Raw genomic sequence first — 23,967 nt, forward strand, 5'->3', positions numbered from 1 at the left:
CTGCCGCTCCTGCCCACGGAGGTGCCACTCTAGCATGCATTCTAATCATTAAATGGGGGGGGGGAAGGGTATGCAAGCTAAGTCTTTGGCTAAGAATTATTTACTTATGTTAAAAGTTATAGGAAGGGAGTGAAACACCACTATGGGCTGCTAGCCCATAGTGGTGTTTCACACAATATGGCATAACTATTGATGACTGTGTTGAAACTACTCACAAAGTGAATACTTAAGTGTTTAAGGAAGGCACTGAATAGGTTGAGCAGACTAAATGCTGATGGCATCCTTACCCTTTCCCAGACAATCCACTTAAAGAGAAATAAATTTAAATTAAAAAAAGAATAGCGTGTGGAAATTTTAATCTATGACTTTCTTTTCCCCCCATACATTCTGTATAGAAAAGAGAAATAATTGCTGGATTTCTATTTGTCCGATTTTAATGAAATTTGAATGGCTCGATAAATATCTCTAAAAGGCACAACACCATATTCATGATATACATAACAATATACGCAAAGTGTGCACACCATCCAAAGCTAACAATCTGCATTAAATATAGTTTTAATCTGAGAATTTTTTTTTCCATTACAAACTATAGAAAAAAAATTCCCAGATTTCTATTTGTCTGATTTTAATGGAAATTGGAATGGTTTGACAAATATTTCTAAAAGGCCTAAATATAAAATTTCATGAAAATCCATCCACCAGGAGTCCAGTTATGTGGACAGATAGACATAATGAAGACAATAGGCACATATTAATACATATTTGTGTGTACGCAGCACAGTGATGGATCCAGAAAAAAAAATAAAATAACAGGAGGGGTACCATTTTGTGCACTAGATGTTGATCACATTAACAGTGTTGCTGACTGTAGTCAGTTGAAAATAGCTGAGCCACAATGGAAAAATAGATAAAACCCTATGTTAACAATGAAAAAAAAAATATATTTTTTTATAGCTAAAGGGAATTTAAATGATTGGTGTATATTTCCCAAAAAACAACAGGGGAGGGGCATGTTTCCCGATGCCCCTACCCCAAATCCGCCACAGTGTGTGTGTACGCATACCTAATAAGCTCATTAGGTATATGAATACCTAATAAGCTCATTCAACTTGAAACAAGTTTGTCAATTATTATGCTTTCTATGGAGTCAACTATAGTTTCAGCAGTTCCTTTTTGAATGCAGAAAGGTTTAGTGCTGGTTCTGAAAGTTTATATGATTGGTCATTCCCATATTTCTTCCAAAGGGCTGTGGGATCCTCATTACACAGTAGGATACAAAATATAAATAAATATATATTAAAAAAAAACAATTAAGAAATACAAATAATTCATAGATTTTTAATATATTGGTACAAATATATATATTTGTATTAAAACAAATTATACATTATGAATCAAAAGCTAAAATTTATGTGATAGATATATTCATAATGAATCATATCGTTAATTCATCACTGCAGTTTATTAAAGTAACAGTCTTTCTATGTTATAGATAAAAATGTTACACTATTATATAAAGTACATGATTTATTTTGAAAAACTCTCTCACTAGCAATTATTTCTGGTTTCACAAGGGTGAACAAGCACAGTTGTCAGATATATCACCACCATGTGCATGATTAGAGATTTAGGAGGGGGAAAAAAAAAGAAAAAAGATAGTTTAAAATTCCATGTGGGTGTGTAATATATTAAGATTCAGTCTAGCAAAATATAGTTAATATTGCTGATTAATGATACATGGCTAATTATGAAGCAATAAGGTAACAATATATTGTTAAGGATGTTACAGTGTTAAAAAAAGCAATGCACTAGTTGTTAGGAAAAGGCTTGATACATGGCTAATTATAAAGCATTAAGGAAAAAAATATTATAAAGAAAGATAAGGATATTGTAGTATTAACAAAATTACTGCAATAGTTATTAGGAAAACAAATGATTATATGCACATTGCAAATACTACTTGTTTTGGAGTTGAAGATGAGAAGTAGTCAGATAATAAAGGATTAAAGCACTGTAGCTTAAATAAATCCAAAGTTTTTTTGAGCAGAAGTTATGTTTTTAATCAAGTTGTTTTATAGATGGAACTCCTTGTCTAATTTCCACTCATAAGATAAAGTTACAGATATGTGCATGCTTATTACTTATAAAGTTTGACAGAAAAGGTCACTATTATTTGAATTCCTCAGCAAGGTAGCTGAAGACCTTGGTGAAAATGGGAGAAATTCATTCTGTTAAAAGTATTTAACAGAAAGAATTATTGTTGCTTATTGCTAATTTTGTTTAGATAACTAAGGAAATTACACTAAGTTGATATGGGGGTTTGATGGCGCATAGGCTACTTTGGCCATAATGCATTACACTAAGAGAATGAAATAATGCTTTATGTACAGTCCGTACTTGTTAATAGAAGACACTGTTTTCACAGACTGAATACACTTGAACTGAAGGGGATAAGAAGATATTTTCTGATGCTATCAAGGCACTGTTAAGTGGTTAGTGAATTACTAGTTTGGAGGAAACACCCAACATAATAATTTAATAGCAGCCAAAAGCAGAAATGGAATTGAGAAGGGGGGGGGGATTAAAAGATTTTTCTGGGGTCTTCATGGGACATGTAGGCAGACGCTTACTTGCTGATACACTAATACTGGGAGCAGTATTAGTGACCTCCAAGAAATGTTCTTTAGAAAAATATCACAAAGGCATTCAAAATTGATTCTTATAACTGAACATACAGTACAGTAACAATGAAAGTGTACTGCATTTTAATAATTTGAATTTTTTTTTTTTTTTTTTAAATTTTATTCTATAAAGTGGCTGATTCTACTAACTGGTCATCGTGTTAACTGGCACCTACTTATTTCACTTCATGACAGGTTTACGATTGTCTCCAACCAGACCACATAGCCCTTCCCCTCAAGCCAATAGCAACATTTGTAAATGTGTTGGCTATGTGTGTTGTTTTTTCATCCTTTAGTTGAAGTGATTTGTGTTGTGCTTTAATCAATACATTAGTTTTAATCAATAGGTACAATTTACATTATAAAAAATCACCTTTTAGAGAGATAAATAGCTTAGTTATATAGTGAAAACTTCAACTTCTGAAGTCTTGGAATGAATTACCAAATAAACAGTGTTATTGGGTTCACATTATATTTTCACAATATGATGGTGTCTCCAGAATGGATTAATATCGTAAAGCGGAGGGGGGGGGGGGGGGGGGGTGTTCCACTGTAATGAGGTTTTTTTTTAAACTCCCGATTTGAATTTTGTCAATAATTTCACTTTAATGTTGAGCAATAAAATTAATATTTAAAAGCACTTATGTAAAATATTTTCATTTTTACAAATTCCATGAAGAAACCTCCACAGAGTTCATCCATTAGAGAATTTACTCCAAGAGTCCACATACATTCAAACTCGCCTCAAAAGGTAAAATCAACAAAATGTTGAAACAACAGTAATATCAGAAGCATGGAATCACACTGAAGAACCTGAATACGTGTACAACGAAATGGGGAATGGCTAGTCAAGAAGTAGATTCCAAAACATCTGCGAAACCATGTATAAACTTCCATTATAGTGCTTTGGAGGAGCCTAACCTTAAAAAGCACAACATTCGAAAAAATGGAATTTTTTTGGGGTTATTTTTCATTATTTCATCAATATTTTGGAAGATTATATTGATTTTGACTTTAAAAGTAGTGTTTATGAAGCAAGTTGGGAAAAACCTATACCCCTGATGTACTGCACTTGCTTTTTTTTTGGCACCTTTAACTATTTTTTTTTCCATAACAATAAAAACATTTTATAAAACTAAATTAAACATATCTTGAGCATTATAGATGTGATAAATGTGGTATTAGCATTATAATAAAATAATGCTGTCATTAATGAAATTTAGTGATTCCAAGTTGAAAACACAGAGAGAGAGAGATTCAAAAATTCCTGTGCTAGACACAGACTAGCTTACACTCCCATGTAACTGCAGCCTGGTTAAAAAATTATAATACAAAGAGTCATTGGACTTCTGGCAGGTTAGATTCCAGAAAAAAAAAAAAAAAAAAAAAAGTAGAAACAAAGATATAACAGAAAGTTATATTCCCAATCAAGGTGCAATATGCAATTTCTTAAAGATATGAATATAAATAGCATATTTAATCAACTATCACTCATATATAAATTATGTTAACTCTGGTCATAACTATCATCATTATAATCACTTTGATAATCTACTCTCAAATGTGTTATCACTTTTTTTATACATTTAACTGTAAATCTAAATATAAACTGTTTGTTTCAGTGGGCACATTTTTTTTTCTGTGTTTATATTAATTTTAGAAAGAATAAAGTGACATTTAAGGAAAGACAAAAATGCAACAGAACATTTTACATACATTTTGGGGGTGTTGAGGGATAATCATCTTTGAATATCATTCTTAATTTGTAAAGTCCACCTTCCCAGGGTGTCTGGAATAAACCAAGATATGATTTTATGAATAAAATTCATGTAACAGTAGCAATAATTATGATCTTAATTATTGAGTGCATGGAGATAAGACATTCATGAAGTAAGAAAAACTGTCATATTTGCTGTAAATAACATGCAATTGGTAAATACATTTGGAATGAGTGGCCAACATGTGCCAAGTGGCATTTAAAAAAAAAAAAATCTTTGAAAAAAAATTTTTTTTTTTATCCAATAACCATTGCAATTATGAGCATATTTCATGTATAATAATAGGTCCTGCATGCATTTTTTACTGAACCGACAACCTGAATGAAAAGATGCCATTTCAAACACACTGATTGCTCAAGTTGTAAGGCTAATATCATGTGCATCATTCTCAAAGTGGTGCTATGCCCCCTCACCCAAATGGTTGTTTAGGTGCTTGTTGGCACCTCACTGGTGGGGGGGGCTGAGCATCCCATCAGTAGAGAAGCTGACAATCCCAGTGATGATTTAGCTCACAAAATGAGATGCCAAAGCAGTAAGAAAATGAAGTTTTAAGTTTTGGCTATTAACTGTTTTATGCTTGTTTTGTTCTATTTTTCTTATTATCTAATAAATGGGCACAGTTGTGTTACAGACAAAATTGTTATCTACAGACAAGATTAGAACAATTAATAACTTGAACTCGTTAGCTTATTTTTAAAATGTTTACAGTACTGATCACCAATGGATAAAAAAATTGACTGATATATTCTGAAAATATTCATTGAATCACAGGAACTATGACAGTATTTATGTATATTATTACTATGGTGACAGAGAGCAAAACGGAAAGAAAGGAAAATAACAAGTTGCAGCTAAAATATGTTTAATGTTAAACATATTTTCTCAGCACAGCGTGAACCCTGTCAACCAGCACCTGGACCCAGTCTAGTTCTGCAGATGAGAGGCACACTGAGTTTACCAGGGTTGTTGTTGTTATTTGGTTTTTAGGAGCATTAGCAACTAAGGCCATATTGCTCCGGGGATATGCAGTGGTCATTCCCTGACCTTTCCGCATCCTCTGCATTTGGTGGCTCACGGGCTCAAACCCTGGTCCAATCGAGAAGCATGTGCTAAGCACTGCTGCTCCTGCTCACCTGGCTATGGAGGTGCCAATTACTAGAGTCAAGACAGATCTTGCGAGGTGTGGCTACCCCACCAGTACCCTAGATAGGTGCGACCTACAGGACCATTCACAGTAATGACTCTGCCACGACTGCCTTTATCCCATTCTACCGAAACCTATCACAACAGATTTCTAGTCCTAAAGTCTCATGGGATAAAGTGCCTACAGCTCCCAGGCAGGAAGTTGCGATCCCTTGTCTCCAGAGTTAAAACATCGGTTTCCCCCTTGCTGCAGAGTGGATTAGTCTAGCGTATTTCCTGCCATAACTGCACTAGTTGCTACGTTGGGGAAACTGACAGGAGGCTTAGCAATCGCATTTCTGAGCATGAAAGAGCTATCCGTTTAGCAGACGTGGAACACTCAGCCATTGCCGAGCACTGCTGGTCGACCTAGCAAGACATTGACCCACACCGCGATGTCATGATTATCGATCGGTCCCATCATTACAGTCGCTGCGCCTGGTTGAAATCACTGCATATCTCGTGCTATAACGATTCTTTTAACAGAAACAGAGGATGTTGTGTTGTGTCCATCCCATTACTGAGGCAACCATCCTCATGGCTGACAAACGTTGGCATTTACAATGTTCCCATGCATCACAGCCACAAGCTTTGCCTTCTAACAGCTAATTGTCGAATACCCGCAGTTCACCATACATGACTGCCATTACACGCACGTAGGCTTTATACTTCTAGATTAACTGTTGAAACTTATGAAAGGCACCATACTGTCCGAAAGCTCTGTATTACTTTTCTGTACGTATTTTAGCATCAAACATATTTTAGCTGCACCTTGTTATTTTCTTTTTGTTTTGCTGTGTCACGTAGTAATAATATATATAATGAATCCAGAGCACATAGGCCTTTCACTTATATAACAGTATTTGTAACATTTTAATAAAAAAAAAATAATAAATAAATAATTACTACTGCTGTGAATATATTTCACATACATCATATGTACATAATATAACTGACTAGGAAAAACAATTTAAGCAGAAAACTAATTTCTGTTATAGGTGTTTAAACTGTTTATGTAAAAATAAAGTTTAGTCTGAAGAACAAAAATTAAGTAGTTGTTAAAAACATATAAATTAACTTTCATGAATGAATGTCTTATTACTGAAGAAAGAAAAAAAAGTTTGGAAATCTTCATGTAGCATTATGAGCATTTCAATTTTCAGTAGGAAACAATTGTACATATCTATTTAGATCACGAAAGTCAAGTTTTTTTTTTTAAAATAACAACTATGACATTTTATCTTTGACATTTGTATATCATTTCTCATCGAGGAGAGAGAAAAAAAAAATGCAATCTTATCGAAACTGATTTTATCAGAATTTTGTACAATAATATATATACATATATATAAGAAAAAAGAAATAATAAAATCAGATAATCTTATTTAGCTCTGAAAAATTTAGTTGGAACCATTAGCCTACCGATGAAGAGTATTTGAAAAGTTTCTGGTCTACCACAGAAAGAACAAAGAAATCTAAAAATGAGTCAAATTTTATTCAACACAATCACTGCAAAGAGCTTGTCCAATTCATCCTCTCCCTCTTCTGATGTGCATTAAAAAACTCTTTTGGTATCCATTTCACTGAAATTTGTTTCTTGGTCTTTGATATGTTTATTATCCATGCCAGGGTTTCCCAAACTTTTTCAAGCGCAGACCAGTGTTTGCAGATTTTTTTTTCATGGCCCACCTATAACTATAAATTAATGAATTTTCAATTATTATACTCATAGGTTCAGGAAATAATGACACTACCAATAGGACATTTAACATACCAGTAATAATGCAATTAGGTATTCATTTCTTTGTTTATTATCAAAAGTTTACATAAAATTGACATCTTTTTGAGTCTGTTTTTGGTAAAATAAATATTTATTTAACGAGTATTTTTAGTATATTTTCATTTCTTCAGGAAATTTTCTTATAGTTTTATGTAGGTATATTTCATATAAGTTGTTCGCGGACCGGTACCAGGCCGCAGACCACATTTTGGGAAACCCTGGTCTATGCAATGTATTGTACGATCAATTTTTAGCAAGCCAGTTTTTGATGGCACTGTATTATGTCTAAAACAAAAAAAAAAAAAAAAAACAACTTTTGGACAAATACATACATCATTTTTGCATTAACTCTTTTTTTTTCCCACATTAATATGAAAATTAAACTTGAGAACAACTGAAAATGTGTGAATTTAGAATGCAATTAGTTAGATTACTAATTTTAGATTACAGTAATACCCCGACTTACGCTACCCCGACTTACGCGAACTCGGAGTTACGCGGTTCTTGATTTTTTCGTTTGGCAACGCTGCCGCCCACTATCTTCAAGGTCGTTTTTCATATGTTATCGATATACGGTGCGACGGCAGAGAATGAGAGCGAAAGATGAACAAAATTCAACTTTGCTGCTTTTATGTTTTTTTATATCAGTGAAGGGGAAACACATTTCACCATAATAATAACGTAAAAACCAACACAATTCCAGCTATTGGTATAATCGCAAATGCAATTAGATCGAGTTTATAACAGATTTCACTAGCAGAAACGCAACTGGATTTTTATTGTTTTATGGTAGTAACCCCTAGAAATGTGAGGTGTTAATAGCGTATCTCTGCCTTTATGGTGTTGTTTATTCAGTTGCTACATGCGCGCAGCTTTGTTTATGCATATCAAGCGTGCCTCCTCGTTTTGTAATTGTGCTTTATTCCCTAAAAATGAGTAAAATACTTAATTAAAAGGTGTGAAAAGGAAGCGTCCTGGTGAAGACACTGCAGATTCAGAGAGAAAAAGAAAAGCAATTATCGATAAACAGAGGCGGACTGGGTCAAAAATTCTTACCCAGGAAAATTTATAGTGGCCTCATACTATGGTTTATGGCCAAAATCACACTGGCCCACCGGGGTTTCCCCGGTAAGGCTTATGGCCAGTCCGCCTCTGTCGATAGAGAAAAAATATGAAATTGTGAAACGCTTTGAGCGAAATGAAAGACCATGTGATATTGCACGTGCTACAGGCCTAAATGAGGCAACGGCGAAAAGCACATGGAACGAAGAACGCGTTATAGCTACAAAGCAAGGAATAAAAAAAATTTATTAGCTTGCTACGAAGAAATTCTGCGTGAAAAAAAGAACGCGCTGTGTCGTCAGACGAATTTGTTAGATTTTATGAAGCCATCGACATCGAAATAACTTTTTAACGTAAGTCATTTGTTTTTTTAATACATATTTTGTATTAATATGTATAAAGAACTGCAATTTTATTAATATTTTTCTTCTAAACTAGTGTTTTTGTTAGTCCTTGGTCCCAATTAAGCAAAATTTATATGCAAAGTTGTACCCCGACTTACGCGAATTCGACTTACGCGATTTTCGTCGGACCCACCTATCGCGTAACTTCGGGGTATTACTGTATTATTATTTTTTTAAGTTTTTAAAATAGAAATTTTTATATAAACAGTACTTCGTAAAATTCAAGCTGAACACAAACATACCCCCTTTTTTCCAGGAATAGCACATTCCCAGTTCATGAGATTCAAAGTACCATCATTATTTTTTGTTGGGCGGGCAACAAATCCCTAGAATGAAAAGAAGTTTAATAATTAATGCATGAAGACTGATTTGCTTCTTTTAAAAAAAAAAAGAAGCAAATATCAGTATCCTTATTTTGAATAACAAATATATAATTCTTAGATGCATATATCAGTAATTAAATGCATTGAAATCTGAAGGTGATCCTAGTTTATTTTTCAAATGTACTACTTGCTTTAGTCAAGTCTCAAATTGTTCTTTAAACCTGATTGAGAATATTTTTTGGCATGACTACATAAGGAATATGGGGAAGAAATAGACCATTTTTAATTTAGCTTTCATTTACTTCCATACATTTTGGGCACCTTTTTTAAATTAAAATGTATGGAAGTAAATATTGACAATCTGGCTATTTGTAATTACAGATCTGTGATATTTAAATTTGATTTGATTACTGAATGTTTTAATTCTTTTGTTAGGCATAACTTCAGATCTCTCAAATTAATATTTTACTAACTGGGATCTTTAACTATTTGAAACAGTGAAGAAAATTCTATTTAATATTTGTGATACAGTGTTCAGATATACAACTAACTAAATACAATAAACTTGTGACTTAATTAATCTTGACAACAACAACATTACATGAAATTACTACTAAGGGTTTACTAAATAAACTCTACCACATGTAAAACCACAGCAGTTTTAACAAGCTATGCCTCTCTCTCTAGTGGCATAGCTTGTTATCACCCACAGCACAGTGTCTTCCAAGATCAAGTTATAAACTTATCCTAAACCCAGGCCTGAAGAGAGATTTCCACATTGAATCCAAAATGAAGCAGATTTATTTAGTTGTTTGAACTGTTTGGTCTACTGTAATAATTAATGTAATGACAGCCTCATTATTATATTAACACCATATTTATAATACTCAAGATACACTGTGCTGCCACCTTATTAGGTACACTTATCTAGTAACATATTGAGCCTCCTTTAGCCTTCAAAACAGCCTGAATTCATCTAGGCATGCTGAAAACATAGTGCAGGAATGGAGTACCATGCAGACATGACAGTGTCACACAGTTTCTTGAGACTGGATGGAGGAGGTGTAGGCCTGCAGCGAACAGCCCTTTCCAGCTCATCCCAAAGATGTTCAATAGGACTGAGCAGGCCACTGCAGCAAAGAAAAGTCATTGTCATGTTTCTGGAACCATTCCATAGTGATTCGGGCTTTGTGCACCAGCACATTATCCTGCTGGAAGTAACCACCTGACTGATGATAAACTGTCAACATGAACAGATGCACTTGGTCAGCAACAATGTGGCATTCAGACATGAATCTATGGGTATCAATGGACCCAATGTGTGCCAAGAAAACATTCCCCACACCATAATGCTGCCCCCACCACCTTGCACAGTAGTCTTCAGACATGATGGGTCCATGGATTCATGTTGTTTTCACCAAATTCTGAGCCTTCCATCAACATGATGCACCAGGAACTTCGACTCGTCAGACCAAGCAACTGTTTTCCGATCCTCGATAGTTCAGTGCTGGTGTTGCTGTGCCTACAGGAGGCATGCTCTTTTGTTCTTCATTGATAACAAAAAAGGTATGCGATGTGGCCGTCGGCTGTTGTAGCCCATTCACGACAAAGTGCGACTAGTGGTCCGTTTAGATATTTTGTTCTGCACACCAAGGTTGTATTCTGACGTGATATGCAACATTGTGGCCCGTCTGTCTGCTTGCACAATTCTAGCTATCCTCCTCTGACCTCTCTCATCAACAAGTGATTTTCTTCCACAGGAGTGCTGTTGAGAGGATGTTTTCTGTTCATTGCACCATTCTCAATACACCCTTGAAACTGTGGTGCATGAAAAGTTCAGGAGAACTGCCGTTTCAGAGATGCTTTGTCCAGCACGTCTTGCTGTTTGTTTTGTTTTTGGTTTTTAGGAGCATTAGCAACTAAGGCCATATTTCTCCGGGAATATGCGGTGGTCATTCCCCGACCTTTCCGCATCCTCCGTATTTGGTGGTGATGGGCTCGAACCCCGGTCTAATCAAGAAGCGTGCCAGCACGTCTTGCACCTCCTACCAATGTGCCACATTCGAAGTCTGTTATATCACGCCTTTTCCCCAATTCTTGCTACAGTTTGTATGCTTAACTAATACTAGAAAGGTTGTTCTGTTGCAATTATATCCACAACTGTGGTCATGTGACTTGCAACGTTGTGGGACAAACCATTTGTGTACACAGCAGGGGGTATACAGTAATACCTAACAAAGTGGCAGTACAGTGTATGTTTAGTTTAATTTAATAATAAAATATTTTCAAAATTCACTATTTTTAATATTACGCAAAAAAAAAAAAAAGTTGAAAAACACAGTAGTGCAATTAAGTGTGCAGGTTTTCAATTTATATATAAATAATTGCTTCAAAAACACTCAGCAGGGAAAAAATCAATGTTATCTACAAAAACATTAGCATTACTAGTGGCATATGATGCAAGAAAGCAAGCTTAAACAGCATCAGCCAAAAAAAAAAAAACACCTTCACATTTCACTCATCCATTCCCTAAAATAGGGTCTAGTTCTTCATTAAATTTACATAAGCCAATGTTTCTCAACTTGTGTGCCACGAGTATGCTTCAAGTGTGCCGCAGAAAATGCAAATTGAAAAAAAAAAAAAAATAATAATAATAAAATAAAATAAATAAATAATAATAATAAATCAAGTTTTGTATTAAAAATTAATGCAAACAAAAAAATGCCTTTCAGCTGTCAACGTGATGTCGTGTTCTTTCAATGAATTTCTTTTAAATTTCATATAATTCATGTATGTTAAAAAAAAAGATATTAAAAAGGCATTTAAAACAAATAAGTGCATTATTAAATATACCCGACAGAAATAACTTCCCGTTTGTACTATACTCATATAGTACAATCACTACTATATGAGTATAGTAATGATTGTAGTAAGCGGTGTGCCACAAAATTTTAGCATCTTTAAGTGTCACAGCAACAAAAAGGTTGAGAAACACTGAATTTTAAGCTATCAACTTCACAACAACATATGGAAGTTTTTTTCCCCAGCAACAAACCACTTGTTAGCTAAAGGCAAACGTCTGCACATCAATTCCACAACCATCCACCCTCAATTTGAATTTATGTCACCTCACATGTGTAGTTTAGAAAGAAGAAGAATCCCATCGGCACTGATGCTTTCTCAATCCAGTCAAAGCCTTAAACACCTCAATCAGATCACCTCACAGGTGCCTAAGTCTCCAGATGCTGCAAGTTGCAGAACTGAAGCCTTTCATGGTAAGAATATCCTTTTGCTCCCTTTACCAATCTGTTGCCCTTCTCTGCACCCATGCTAGCAGTTTCTACATCCTTCCTAAAATGAGGCCCCCAGACCTGCATGCAGTACTCAAGATGTGGCCCACTTCTTGAGTACTGCCTTATACATTGGGATAACACCTCCTTATCCCTGCTAGCAAATTTGTTGTATATCATTGATAAAACCCATTGTGCTGTTCTGGCAGCCTGTCTGTGCTGCTCAGAGAACTTCGTATCTGACTGCACAATTAACCACAGGTCTTTTTCATTTTCCAATACCCTGAGTGTAATACCACACAATTGGCATGTTACTCTGGGGTTACTGTCACCTATATACAGTACTTTGCATTTGTCAACGTTAAACTTCAATTGCCACTTCTCAGTCCATTTACCTAACTTTTCTAGATGCAATTGCAGTAGCATACTGTCATTAACCTCCCTGCCAATCTTCATATCATCTGGAAACTTGGATTTAAGCCAGATATGCATTTATTGTATTTATCAATATCATTGATAAATACAGAAAACAAAAATGGGCTCAACATCAAACAAATCCTGTAGAATCCACCAATAACATTAGTCGATGAAGAGCACGGGGATCTCGCTTATAATGCTTTCCCACTTAGTCCTCTTTAGAGTGGGTTCCCAAGAAATAGAATAATGCAAGTTTACTGTATTCCCAATGAGATAACATCCAAAGGAAAAATGTGACAGTACCCAATTTTAACTCGGTGGTGGCAACTCAAGCAAAAATGGTGGTAGGTCACCTGACAAAGTGCCTAACTTCCTTTTTAATTTCTGGATTTTTTTTATTTTTTATTCTGCTTGAACAATGCCAATATTTCATCATTTCTTAATGGATACTTATTGTATGCACTTCAAGTTTAAAAAAAAAATGCTCTTTTTATACCTTTTATTCAAATATTTATTTCAAGTTGGAATGCTTCACACTGTGCATATCTTTTTAAACTACATACCTTGCTTCCTGCAATATAGTGGCCATCTTGAGGGAATAATGGGTTTAATGTTCCTTTCTTTACTATGTGAAAACAATAATAAATCTTGCAAAAACAACAACTCTGGGTAAGCTTGTAGAGGTTTACTGAACCAGTGGGAGAATAAACATAAGTAACCTTTAAAAACTATACACAAACACTGCACCCGTAAGTAGTATCATGCCAGCTCTTCAAGCAGAAAGCCAAACAGTTCTAGTCAGTGGCAGGTCACCTGACAGGTTCTTGCATGCAATTTCTATACAAACACCATATAAAATTACTTCAGAAACTACTGAATTGAAAGTTTGACTGTATTTAGGAAAGCAGAAATAATTTCAGATTTTTAATCATTAATGACTAACATGGCACATACGATGATTAAATGACATCTACAGCATTCCAATGAAGTGAACCAATCAAACTTGAATAATACATAATTTCCAGATTTTAAATATAATATGGAAGTATTTATTTAGTTTTAAAATCAAGAATTATAAATAAATAAAAAACTTTTTAAATACTGATGGAATTCTCATGAATATACAAAATACATTTTCCCATATATTAGTAGTAGCAAATTATGCAAGGAAGCAAGCTAATACAGCATTACAAAAAAAAAAAAAAAAACACTACCCATATCATTTGTCCATCCCCTCTAATATTTTATCTAATACTTCTTTGAAATTTATCCATACTACCCACTTCCATGCCAACTGATGAAATTTTGTTCCAACAATCAATTACTCTCTGGCTGAAAGTAAATTTTCAAATCTATTGTCAAGCATAACTTCATAATACAGTTAAACTAAAATAAAAAAAAAAAAAGTTACTTACAAAAGGATGATCTTTACGCCATGATTTTCTCTCTTCAGCAAGGCGAGCAATGGCAATTCCAGACATTGTAGTAGAGCCCTGAAAAGTATACATCATACAAAAAAAAAAAAAAAAAAGTGGATGGCTTTATTTAATACTTAAAATGCCCTATACAGTAAATGTTTTTTATATTACACTACCCTTCAAGAAAAAAAAAAAAAAAGAATTCTTTAAACTAATAATTTATCTTAATTTAAATATTGATGATAATTACATCTACTAAAAGTCCTTACCTTTGGATTTACTGTACTAGTCTTTTTTTGTGAACAATTATTACCTATAGGTCTCTCCAATCTTACTTTAATCCTGACACAAACAAATAGATTGAGTTAAAAATACAGTGGTGCTTCTGAAACTTACAAACCAGTTTTTCCAAATACATGCATTTGTTTATGTCAGGGTTAAGGTAAAAGTGAGCAGACTAAGTTGTAAACAGCTGGTTCAAATGTTGTTTTGTGTGTAAATAATTTGAATGCAATGGTGCAACATACTTCAAAATGAGAATTTAAAACTTTTTATGTTGTGAGCATTAAATTTAAAAAAAAAAAAAAAAACTTCTACAATTTAACAATTAGTAGTAGAAACATTTAACATAGAAACAGTCAAGAGTGAAAAAAAAAAAAAAAAAAAGACAATCATAACAAATGATCTTTATTTAATGAGGTAAACCAGCTTAGATCAGTGTAAAGTGTTACTCCCCCCTCTCCCTAGGTAGTGACACAAGTTGTTACTGTATCTTCAACAAGTACAAAAAAAAAAAAAAAACTTAATACCCTGTAGAGAAATACCCACCATGACTGGATTAGCTCAGGGGCTGCATACAGCCCATTTCTTCATTAAGAAACCAAGCAGCGTAGGCTATTTTAAGTGTTACATTCCTATCTCCATCTTATAATTTGGTATATTACAAAATACAGATTCACAATAAGTTTCAAAAATGTTAATTTTTAGCAATATTTGATTTTTCTAAATTGTTCTCTTGTGATATTTTATATATATTCCTTGATATTTAACAATATTATTGTAACCATATAATAGGAATGTTAGTGTCATGCAATAATAGTATTCCATTTTCAGTTTAATTATTATAAGTAAAGAATTAAACTATAAATGTCATCACACATTTCTGAGTTCATTTCACAAATATACATAGTCTCAATTCTAATCTGAATGATATCCATTTCCACTTGCAGTCTGCCAAACCCCATGCACTTTTTCTGACAGAATCTCAGTTATCAGTTGATTCAACTACTGCTCATCTCATTTGCCCAAATTATTCGCGGTATGATTCCTTTTGCCTCAAAGGTGGTACCTGTGCATATGTCGGTTCCAATATTCCCTGTCAGAGACTTGGCAATTTGGAATCTCCTCTTTTCAATCTTCTCTGGCTTAATCTCTCTTCCTCATTCTGTCAAATTCATCTGTTGTCTCTACTGTTCTCCCAACTCCACTAATCACTTGGAGCTCTTCAACTTCCTCTCTTTGCAACTTGACTTTCTCCAGTCCAACTTTCCTAACAGTGAGGTAATTTTCCTTGGTGATTTTAATGTTCACAACTCCAGCAGGCTTCCGTTTTCTACTCACACCGACCCAGCTGGTCAAGATGCTGAGGCTTTTGCAATTACTAATGACCTTGCACAGATTGTTCATTTACCTATAACAATACCGGACAATCCCAACCATACATCCAACACACTTGATCTTTTTCTCATAAACAACCCTTCTAAGTACACGGTCAAAGTGAGAGGTCCTTTAGATACCTCAGATCACAACTTGGTGATTGTCTCTTCTCCAATGGAGCCTTTATCTCATGGCTCTTCCCAACCTCATATTGTTTGGCATTACAAGAATGCAAAATGGGATGACCTGCGAGATTTTTCTTCTTTTCCTTGGTTGGATTAGTTTCAAAATTTCTGATGTCAATGCTTGCTCTAATTGTGTCAGTGAAATTATTCTTGTAGGAATGGAATCTTTTATCCCACATTCTACTTTAAAATCTCTTCCTTTATCTCAACCTTGGTTTTCCAATAAATGTGCTAAGGCTATTCAGGAGAAGAATGTTGCATATCGTAATTGGCTTGTTTCCAAATCTTCAGTTTCATTTCTGCCTACACCAAAGCTCGCAACAATTGTAAAGCAGTTATTATTCAGTCCAAACTAGATTTTGAACAGGGTAGGAGTAGAAAACTTGCTTTTTTGCCCAAATCTCTTGCCAAAGTTATTGGCTGCAACTTTTGCCCATCTCTGCTCCCACCTCTGTCAAAACCAGATGGTTCTGTTGTCACCAAGGATAAAGTTGACCTACTAGCATCCCATTTTTCTTCCAACTCATGTATTAATGATCTTGGCAAAACACCTCCACCACTCCCAAAACGCTCCATTCAATGCCTCCTGTGGTCTTCCATCAAAAGGAAGTCAGAAGGATTTTGATGAATCTTGATGCTAAGAAAGCTCCAGGTCCTGATGGTATTTCTCCACTTGTTCTCAAAACCTGCACTCCTGAACTTACTCCTGTTCTTTGCCACCTGTTTCACTTTCTTATTCCAAAAGGTGTTTTTCCTTCTACTTGAAAATTTGCTCATATCCAACCAGTTCCTAAAAAGGGTGACAAATCCCTCCCATCCAATTATTGTTCCATTGCAATTACTTCTACTCTTTCTAAAGTGATGGAAAAATCAATTAACTTCCAACTCTTAAAACTACCTAGAAAACTTCTGTCTCGTCAATGATCGTCAGTATGGATTCCATCGGTGTCAATCCACTGGTGATATTCTGGCTTATGTTACTCATTTATGACAAATTCAATAGAAAAGTTCGGTGAAACACAAGCAGTTGCCCTTGACATCTCAAAGGTTTTTGATCGTGTTTGACATAAAGGTCTTCTAAACAAGCTTCCATTTTATGGTTTACCAACTTTTTTTTGTAATTGGTTATTCAGTTTTCTCTCTGATCGCTCACTGAGGATGATGGTAGATGGCTCTCTGACTTCTAACTTCTCCACTAATGCTGGTGTCCCCCAAGGTTCAGTTCTTTCTGGCACTCTTTTCCTCTTGTATATTAATGACCTTCTTCCATTGACTGAAATCCTATTGATAGTTTTGCCAATGATAGCACATTGCATTCCACTTTCCACTTGGAGAAGGCTTGCCCTGCTCAATCAGCTTCAACTTCTCGAATATCCACTATCAATTCCTTAAATGCCGATTTCCAGGTAATTCTCCAGTAGGACAAAGACAACTTAGTTGATTTCAATCCTTCTAAAACTCAGTCTTGTCTTATGTCTCCCAAAAAGGATTCTTCTGCTCCTATGCTTATCTTTGGTGACACTCCGATTCCTAGGCAAGTTGATATATGTCATTTGGGGAATACCTTGACTTCTAATCTCTTGGCACAAGCACATTACAAATATTGCTTCCTCTGCATCTAAAAAACTTTGTTTTCTCTTTTGCTCTTGGTGTTAATTTTCTTCCAAACTGCCATTCACTCTGTACAAATCACAAATCCATCCTACCGTGGAATATTGTTCCCACATCTGGGACGGTGCCCCCCAAAACCTCTCTCAGGCTTCTAGATTCCATTCAGAAGAGGGCAGTTAGGTTAATTAATGATCATCTCTAACAGAGTCTCTCCACTCGCTGTCTCATAGACATACTGTTTCTCTCTTTTCTACAGATACTTCCATGGGCACTGTTCTTCTGAATTGGCTTCTTTAATTCCCGCTCTTTCAAAACAGTCCAAACAAGTGCCGCCAACAGCCATTTACTGTCCAACTTCAAACTCACAGAACCAACTTTTCATCTTCCTCGTTTATTAATTCAACTGCCGTTTTCTGGTACAACCTTCCTCCATACGTATTTCCTGAAAATTACAGTCTACAGAAGTTCAAGTCTAATGTAAACAAATATCTTCTCTCGTCTTTTCAACCTCCAACCCAAGTGTACTATTGGTTCTAACACCTTACGTGTTTGGGGTTTTCATAAAAAAAAAAAAAACACCCACAAATACTAAATCATTTAATATTTGCATAATTGGTGGTAAATAACTTTGCAGCCGGCTGCCAACTAGAACCGATGCAGCATTTGGCACTTACCAACAAAAGGTCAATTAAATTAACTATTTCCTAAAAGTTTTGTAAAAGACTAAACTTATGTTAAGAGATTTCTTGTTATGTACAAGCTGCTACCCAAAAGTTACGAGGATGGTCATGTACTGACACTACCAATAAAAATATAAAATTTTAAGTTAGATGGTAATGGGTGTACTTTTGTAGTAGTTTTCCTTGTTATATGCTATTTATGTTGCATTAACCATGCAATGTAATATGATACTGTCTGGTAAAGGCACATATGTTTTCTGCAATGTTCTTTACTAAATGATTAAAAAGAACATACACCTTATATCAAGCTCTTTGTCCTTTTGTTTTGTTTAAAAGATTATCCATAATATATCAGAGATGCTTTATCCAAAGCAACATCTACATGCTACCAACTATCTTTGAACATGTAGAGATGCTTTGGATAAATCACCACTTCTCTGTCAGGTAGTTTCTGAACAAGAACCAAATATATGTGCCTTTATCCTCCCCCACTTCCAGCTTCAATTATTTCAGCATAAATTTTAGTATTTCCCTAGCATGGTTTTGTTTGTAATATGCTTCATTATTTTTTAATTTGAAAAGTATAGCATAAAAAAATTCTTTATGGATCTGTGTTCTGGCACAAACTGTCATTCAGATTTTTTTTTTTTTTTTTTTTTTTTTGGGATAAAAAGACTGATATTTGTTCACATTAATGAGAATTTCAACATGCTTCGAATGATGGAAGAATCACTTGCCTGTGTATCTATATCATTTCCCTTTCAATGTACTCCCCGAAGGAATGCACTCTGAAGAAGACATAACACCAATTAGTTAAATTAAACAAATCTGTTTTTTAACATATTCTCATAACAGCACCACATATATAAATTGATTTGAATCAAAGGGTCACAATTTTAGGAGTTCATGCCAGCAATCATTCCAAGTAAAAAAAAAAAAAAAAGTTCACAATAAATGTGTCCAGCCCTGAAGGGTTACAGATTAAAAAAACAAACAAAAAAAGCAGATATAGCATTTTTGATGTTAAAAATAAATAAGATTAAGCAGCAACATATGCAATAAAAAGTTTATTCATATTGAGTAATTTGTTTATTCTTATTCATTATTTTATTTATTATAACCATCAAAAACTCCAGTCATTTTTTAAATGTTCAAATAGACATAGCTCTGTAAACTATTCAAAATTGGACACGTTTATATTAACTTTTTTTACTCGAAGTGATAGCTACCACGAGCTCATTGTTGTTTAGTGTTAGGAGCACCAGTGAGTTAAACCATTATTGTCATTGTGTATTATGTGTGTACAAGTGTGGGTTCCTCGCAAATCTGCATGTTGCATCAGCTGAAAAAGCCAGAATAACTGACAGGGAAAATTCATTTACCTCTACCTGAGGTCAGCTAACTACAGCCTTGATTGAAGAGGACTTTAGAAATTCCTCCAATGTATGATGAGACTCGAACCCAGACCACTCCAAATTAGTGACAAGTGGAGAAACCATTGCACTACCACAGAGAACATAAACTCCTGAAGTTATGCCCCCTGATGAAGAATCACCCTATGTATGAAAAGAAACAGGTTACTTTCATCGTGAACTGCTAAAGGTGACAGCTGTTTAACTTGTTACAGCTGTCTTCCACAGCTGATAAACATGTAATTAACAATAAATAATCTGTAGTTACACATAGAATGGAATCATTTTGATCCCCATTTTTAAAAGTACATTCCCTATTCATTCAGTAAGAACTCAGAATACCTTCAAAGACAAGTTTCTCTTCTTGGTTTCTCTATAAAAGATTTGAAAATTCTGTTAAACAGAATTAAAATGAGTCCTGTGTAACTAGGAATAAGTTAAAAACGGGTGTGGCAATAAAATTCCTGGACTGCTACAGTCATGGTCAATGAGTTTTAAAAATAAACAGAAGTGGTATGTTGTATTTCAAACTTCCTCCAACAGATAATGGTACAGAGACTGTCCGGTAAGCTGACAGTTGGAACATAACCAGTTTTTTTGGTAGCATTAACGTTTGGTGTCATTATTGTCATACCAATGTGTTTGAATGGTATGAGCAGTTCAAAGACTGAAGTGAGGATGTTTGTGATGAACCAAGAAGTGGGCATTTGTCAACCTCTCAAAATGAGGACAAAGTTGCAAAAGTTGAGTAAATTGTGACAAGAGATTGTTGTTTGACCCTTATAATGCTGACTGATGAGCAGGATATGAATAAGGAGATGAGTCAAATTCTGTGTGATGATTTAGGGAAAAGGAATGCCTGTGCAAAATTTATGCCACAGAGCCTTGTAGATAAAGTAGAAGCAATGAAGAGCAACATCATGCGAGGACTTTATCAAGATATCTTAGCTGACCGGGCTAGCCAAGTGGGTAAAGTGCCTGCCTGGCAACCCAAACGTCGCAGGTTAAAAATCCTACCTCGGGCTTGGATCAGAGTAAAATGCAAAAACTTTGGGAGGTGAATTATGGCCACAGAAGCTGATGCGCCAACAACTAACAAAAAAAAAATATATATCTTAAAACAATCCTAATTTCCTGAACTGTATTGTCACTATAAATGGGTATTGGGTGTTTCAGTAAGACCTGCAGATGAAGCATCAGAGCATGCAGTGGACTTCAAAACCAAGGCCCACAAGGTATTGTTTATAGAAGCCCAGGTGCAAGATTATGCTGATCGTGTTTTTTGACAAACAGGATGTGATTCACAAGGAATTTGTACCCAAAAGGGAGAGAATCAACACTGTTCTACATACTCATGCATATAGTGCACCCAAGAAATGTGCACTACTGAAGCACATTTCCTGAGTGCTGCCACAATTGAAAGGAAAGGCAGCTGTTCTTGTTACAAGACAATGTCCCCCCCCATTTCACTTGTTATAAAGACATTTCTGTTGAAACATGGCACTGTACGGATCAAACATTCACCCTACTTTCCCAATCTAGCACCTGCAGATTTCCTCTTTCCAAGGTGAAAACTGCCCTCAAAGGAAAGAGAATTCAGAATGTTGAGGGCATAAAGAAAAACATACCTGCCGAAATGAACATCAGTCTCTTTGGAAGCTTCACTGACTCTTTCCAGAAGTTTCTGAATAGGGTAATAAGTGCATTCAATCGCGTGGTGATTACTTTGAATAAAAATAAAATAATATTTCAGCTTCACTTTATGTTCTTTTAATTGCACCAGTAACAATTAAAAGAATTCCAGGACTTTATTGCAAGATGTGGCAATAAAGTTCCTGGACTTTATTGCCACACCTTCTGTGTCCAAACAACTCAGGTGATGAATATATCAGTGTCATGTCTGTAAATTGGATGTACTTTAAGACTGGTTTGTTTATTTGCAGGATGAAAAAACTCACTGGGGGAAGAAGCTTGGTGAAAATTCTCAATCTTCACCTGAGATCTGCTAACTGAAACTTACTTGAAAAGGCCATAAGATCCTCATAATGTGATCTGAACTCAGGCCTTTCCAAATGAGTGTTAAATAACAAGGCCACTATCCTGCCAAAGGCCCATTCATCAGGTACATATACCATGCCTAAAGATTTACAATAGATGATAAAACCACAGACTGATGGGTGGAATTTTTTTGTTCAGTAATCAAATAGTTGGGTAGATTGAACATAAAAGAATAATCTCTGAAAATATTTGAAATGCTCATACAAATAATTCATGCAAATGTTAACTGAATAAAAATCTTAATCCAGTGGAATATATGCAAAAAATTATAGGTGTATTGGTGGGCATAAAGAAAAAGAGATTGCTTATGCAGGTGAATTTGTGGCCTCTGTATAGGCAGGCAAAATAACTTAAAAATATGTAAACATTTTGACATAAAACATCTACAATAAGAAAACAGAACCAAGTTTTAAATTTAAGTTTTAGAAGCTGTCATTGTTGGTGGGCTTAACGACACATGGGCTACTGAGGCCAAATATTTTGTTCGTAGTTTATTTTACTTGAAATATACTGCTGTAGACGTTTAATTAAATGCTCCTATATAGGCCAATACATTTCAAATAGATTATAAATTTTATTATAAACTTGCATTATTTCCCAGGATACGAGTTAAATCATGTGAGCCATTCAGCTTAACAGCTGTCATTGGTTTTTGGCACACGTCAACAACTAACGCCATATTATGCGACTGGGTATTGTCTGTACTAGTGTGTGATCACAGATGATTGTATATTGTATGAGCTGAAAAATCCAGACTAAATCACAGCCTCAACCGAAGAGGACTTTAGAAATTTCTCCAGTCACTAATGGGAATCAAATCTAGACTCTCCAAACTGATAAGTAGCAAAACCACTGTTCTGCCATAGAAGGTTAACAACTCTGGTTTTAGTAATAAAATTATAAATAACAGAAGAATGCTGATCTTAGGACACATTATCTCTATTCGGATTGTCCTCTTTAGGATGTTTCTCCATGAAACTGTTTTCTTAATAACGAAGTGACTAGGTGGGGGCGGCCATGCTGTTGAAAGATCACATGGTCCAATATTCCCCCTCACATCTGAAGTCTGGAATAACAACACTTTTCAACATGTCGGCATATCTTTGTCTATTCATGGATACAATAACAAAATGTCTGCTAACAATTTCTTCAAAAAATTATGATCTAATTATGAAACTGCACTGCATCATACAATGGTTTGTCAGTTGTGTGTGTTTTTTTCAGCCCACACAACGCGTGTATTTATTGTCCATATTCACTGTGAGTGATACACAGATTTGCAAAATTCAGATGGACTTCTGAGTCAGAGGGTAACAACTTTTGGACTTTCTGATATATAAGGATGCAGTTTCAGGATTGTGGGCACTGTATTAAGCACAAATGTCTTAGGTATTTATAAACATCTGGTCACATCTCTTGCACTGCATTTCCCTAAGGCAAATGCAATGAAAGATGTTGAGGATAATTTTTTTAGTTGTGCTAATCCCAGAAACAGTTTCAATCTGACCAAAGTACAGTTTTTTTTTTTTTTCCATAATACATCCAGTCTGTTCAAACTTTGATACTAATGTTTAACCCCTGCAGTGCTAATATGGCATCTGACAAATTCTTTTCTTTCTTTTCTTTTAATTTGTAAACAAAATCAAATCCTGTCCACCTTTCCCTCATCTAAATCACTTTCCCTCTAAATGATTATATAGTATTTTCTGTTTTATTTTGATATATTATGAGTTACAAGAAATTAAATTTTTGTTTGGCATTTAAAAGATGACAGGAGGGCAAAAGCACCTATCTTGTCAATGTGAGTACCAAGTCCCATACTCCAGCAAGAGTTGACTAATCTTGCTGTAGAAATCCAATTCTGCCAGATTTTATGCAGAAACTAGGGTAATAATGCTGCGGTTGCCTTCTCTCAAATGCAACTGCATCAATCCAAAGGGAACACTACTTTGCTAACTACAAATTCTGCTGCTCTACTTTCCATTAATTATATATAAATCATAGCACAATGTTTACTTTTGAAATAT

The 23,967-nt window shown here is 34.8% G+C and overlaps 1 protein-coding gene across 2 annotated transcripts in view; it reads right to left on the reverse strand.

The window, feature by feature from the left end:
- The window catches only part of lwr (ubiquitin conjugating enzyme lesswright), a 38,051-nt gene that overhangs the window by 8,581 nt on the left and 5,503 nt on the right, over nucleotides 1–23,967 (reverse strand). The window contains exons 2-5 of one of the 2 annotated variants that reach the window (XM_090375016.1): nucleotides 19,853–20,026; nucleotides 14,336–14,413; nucleotides 9,133–9,216; nucleotides 4,401–4,473 (exon numbers count right to left, since the gene is read on the reverse strand). In XM_090375016.1, coding sequence (XP_090231142.1) covers nucleotides 4,401–4,473; nucleotides 9,133–9,216; nucleotides 14,336–14,401 — 223 coding nt within the window. In that variant the 5' untranslated portion in view covers nucleotides 14,402–14,413; nucleotides 19,853–20,026. The remainder of the gene's footprint in view (nucleotides 1–4,400; nucleotides 4,474–9,132; nucleotides 9,217–14,335; nucleotides 14,414–19,852; nucleotides 20,027–23,967) is intronic. The other variant, XM_090375017.1, reaches the window with a different exon arrangement.

This window comes from Mastigoproctus giganteus, chromosome 6, assembly GCF_048544385.1.
Source record: "Mastigoproctus giganteus isolate SK-2022 chromosome 6, ASM4854438v1, whole genome shotgun sequence".
NCBI classification, from domain to species: Eukaryota; Metazoa; Arthropoda; class Arachnida; order Uropygi; family Thelyphonidae; genus Mastigoproctus; species Mastigoproctus giganteus.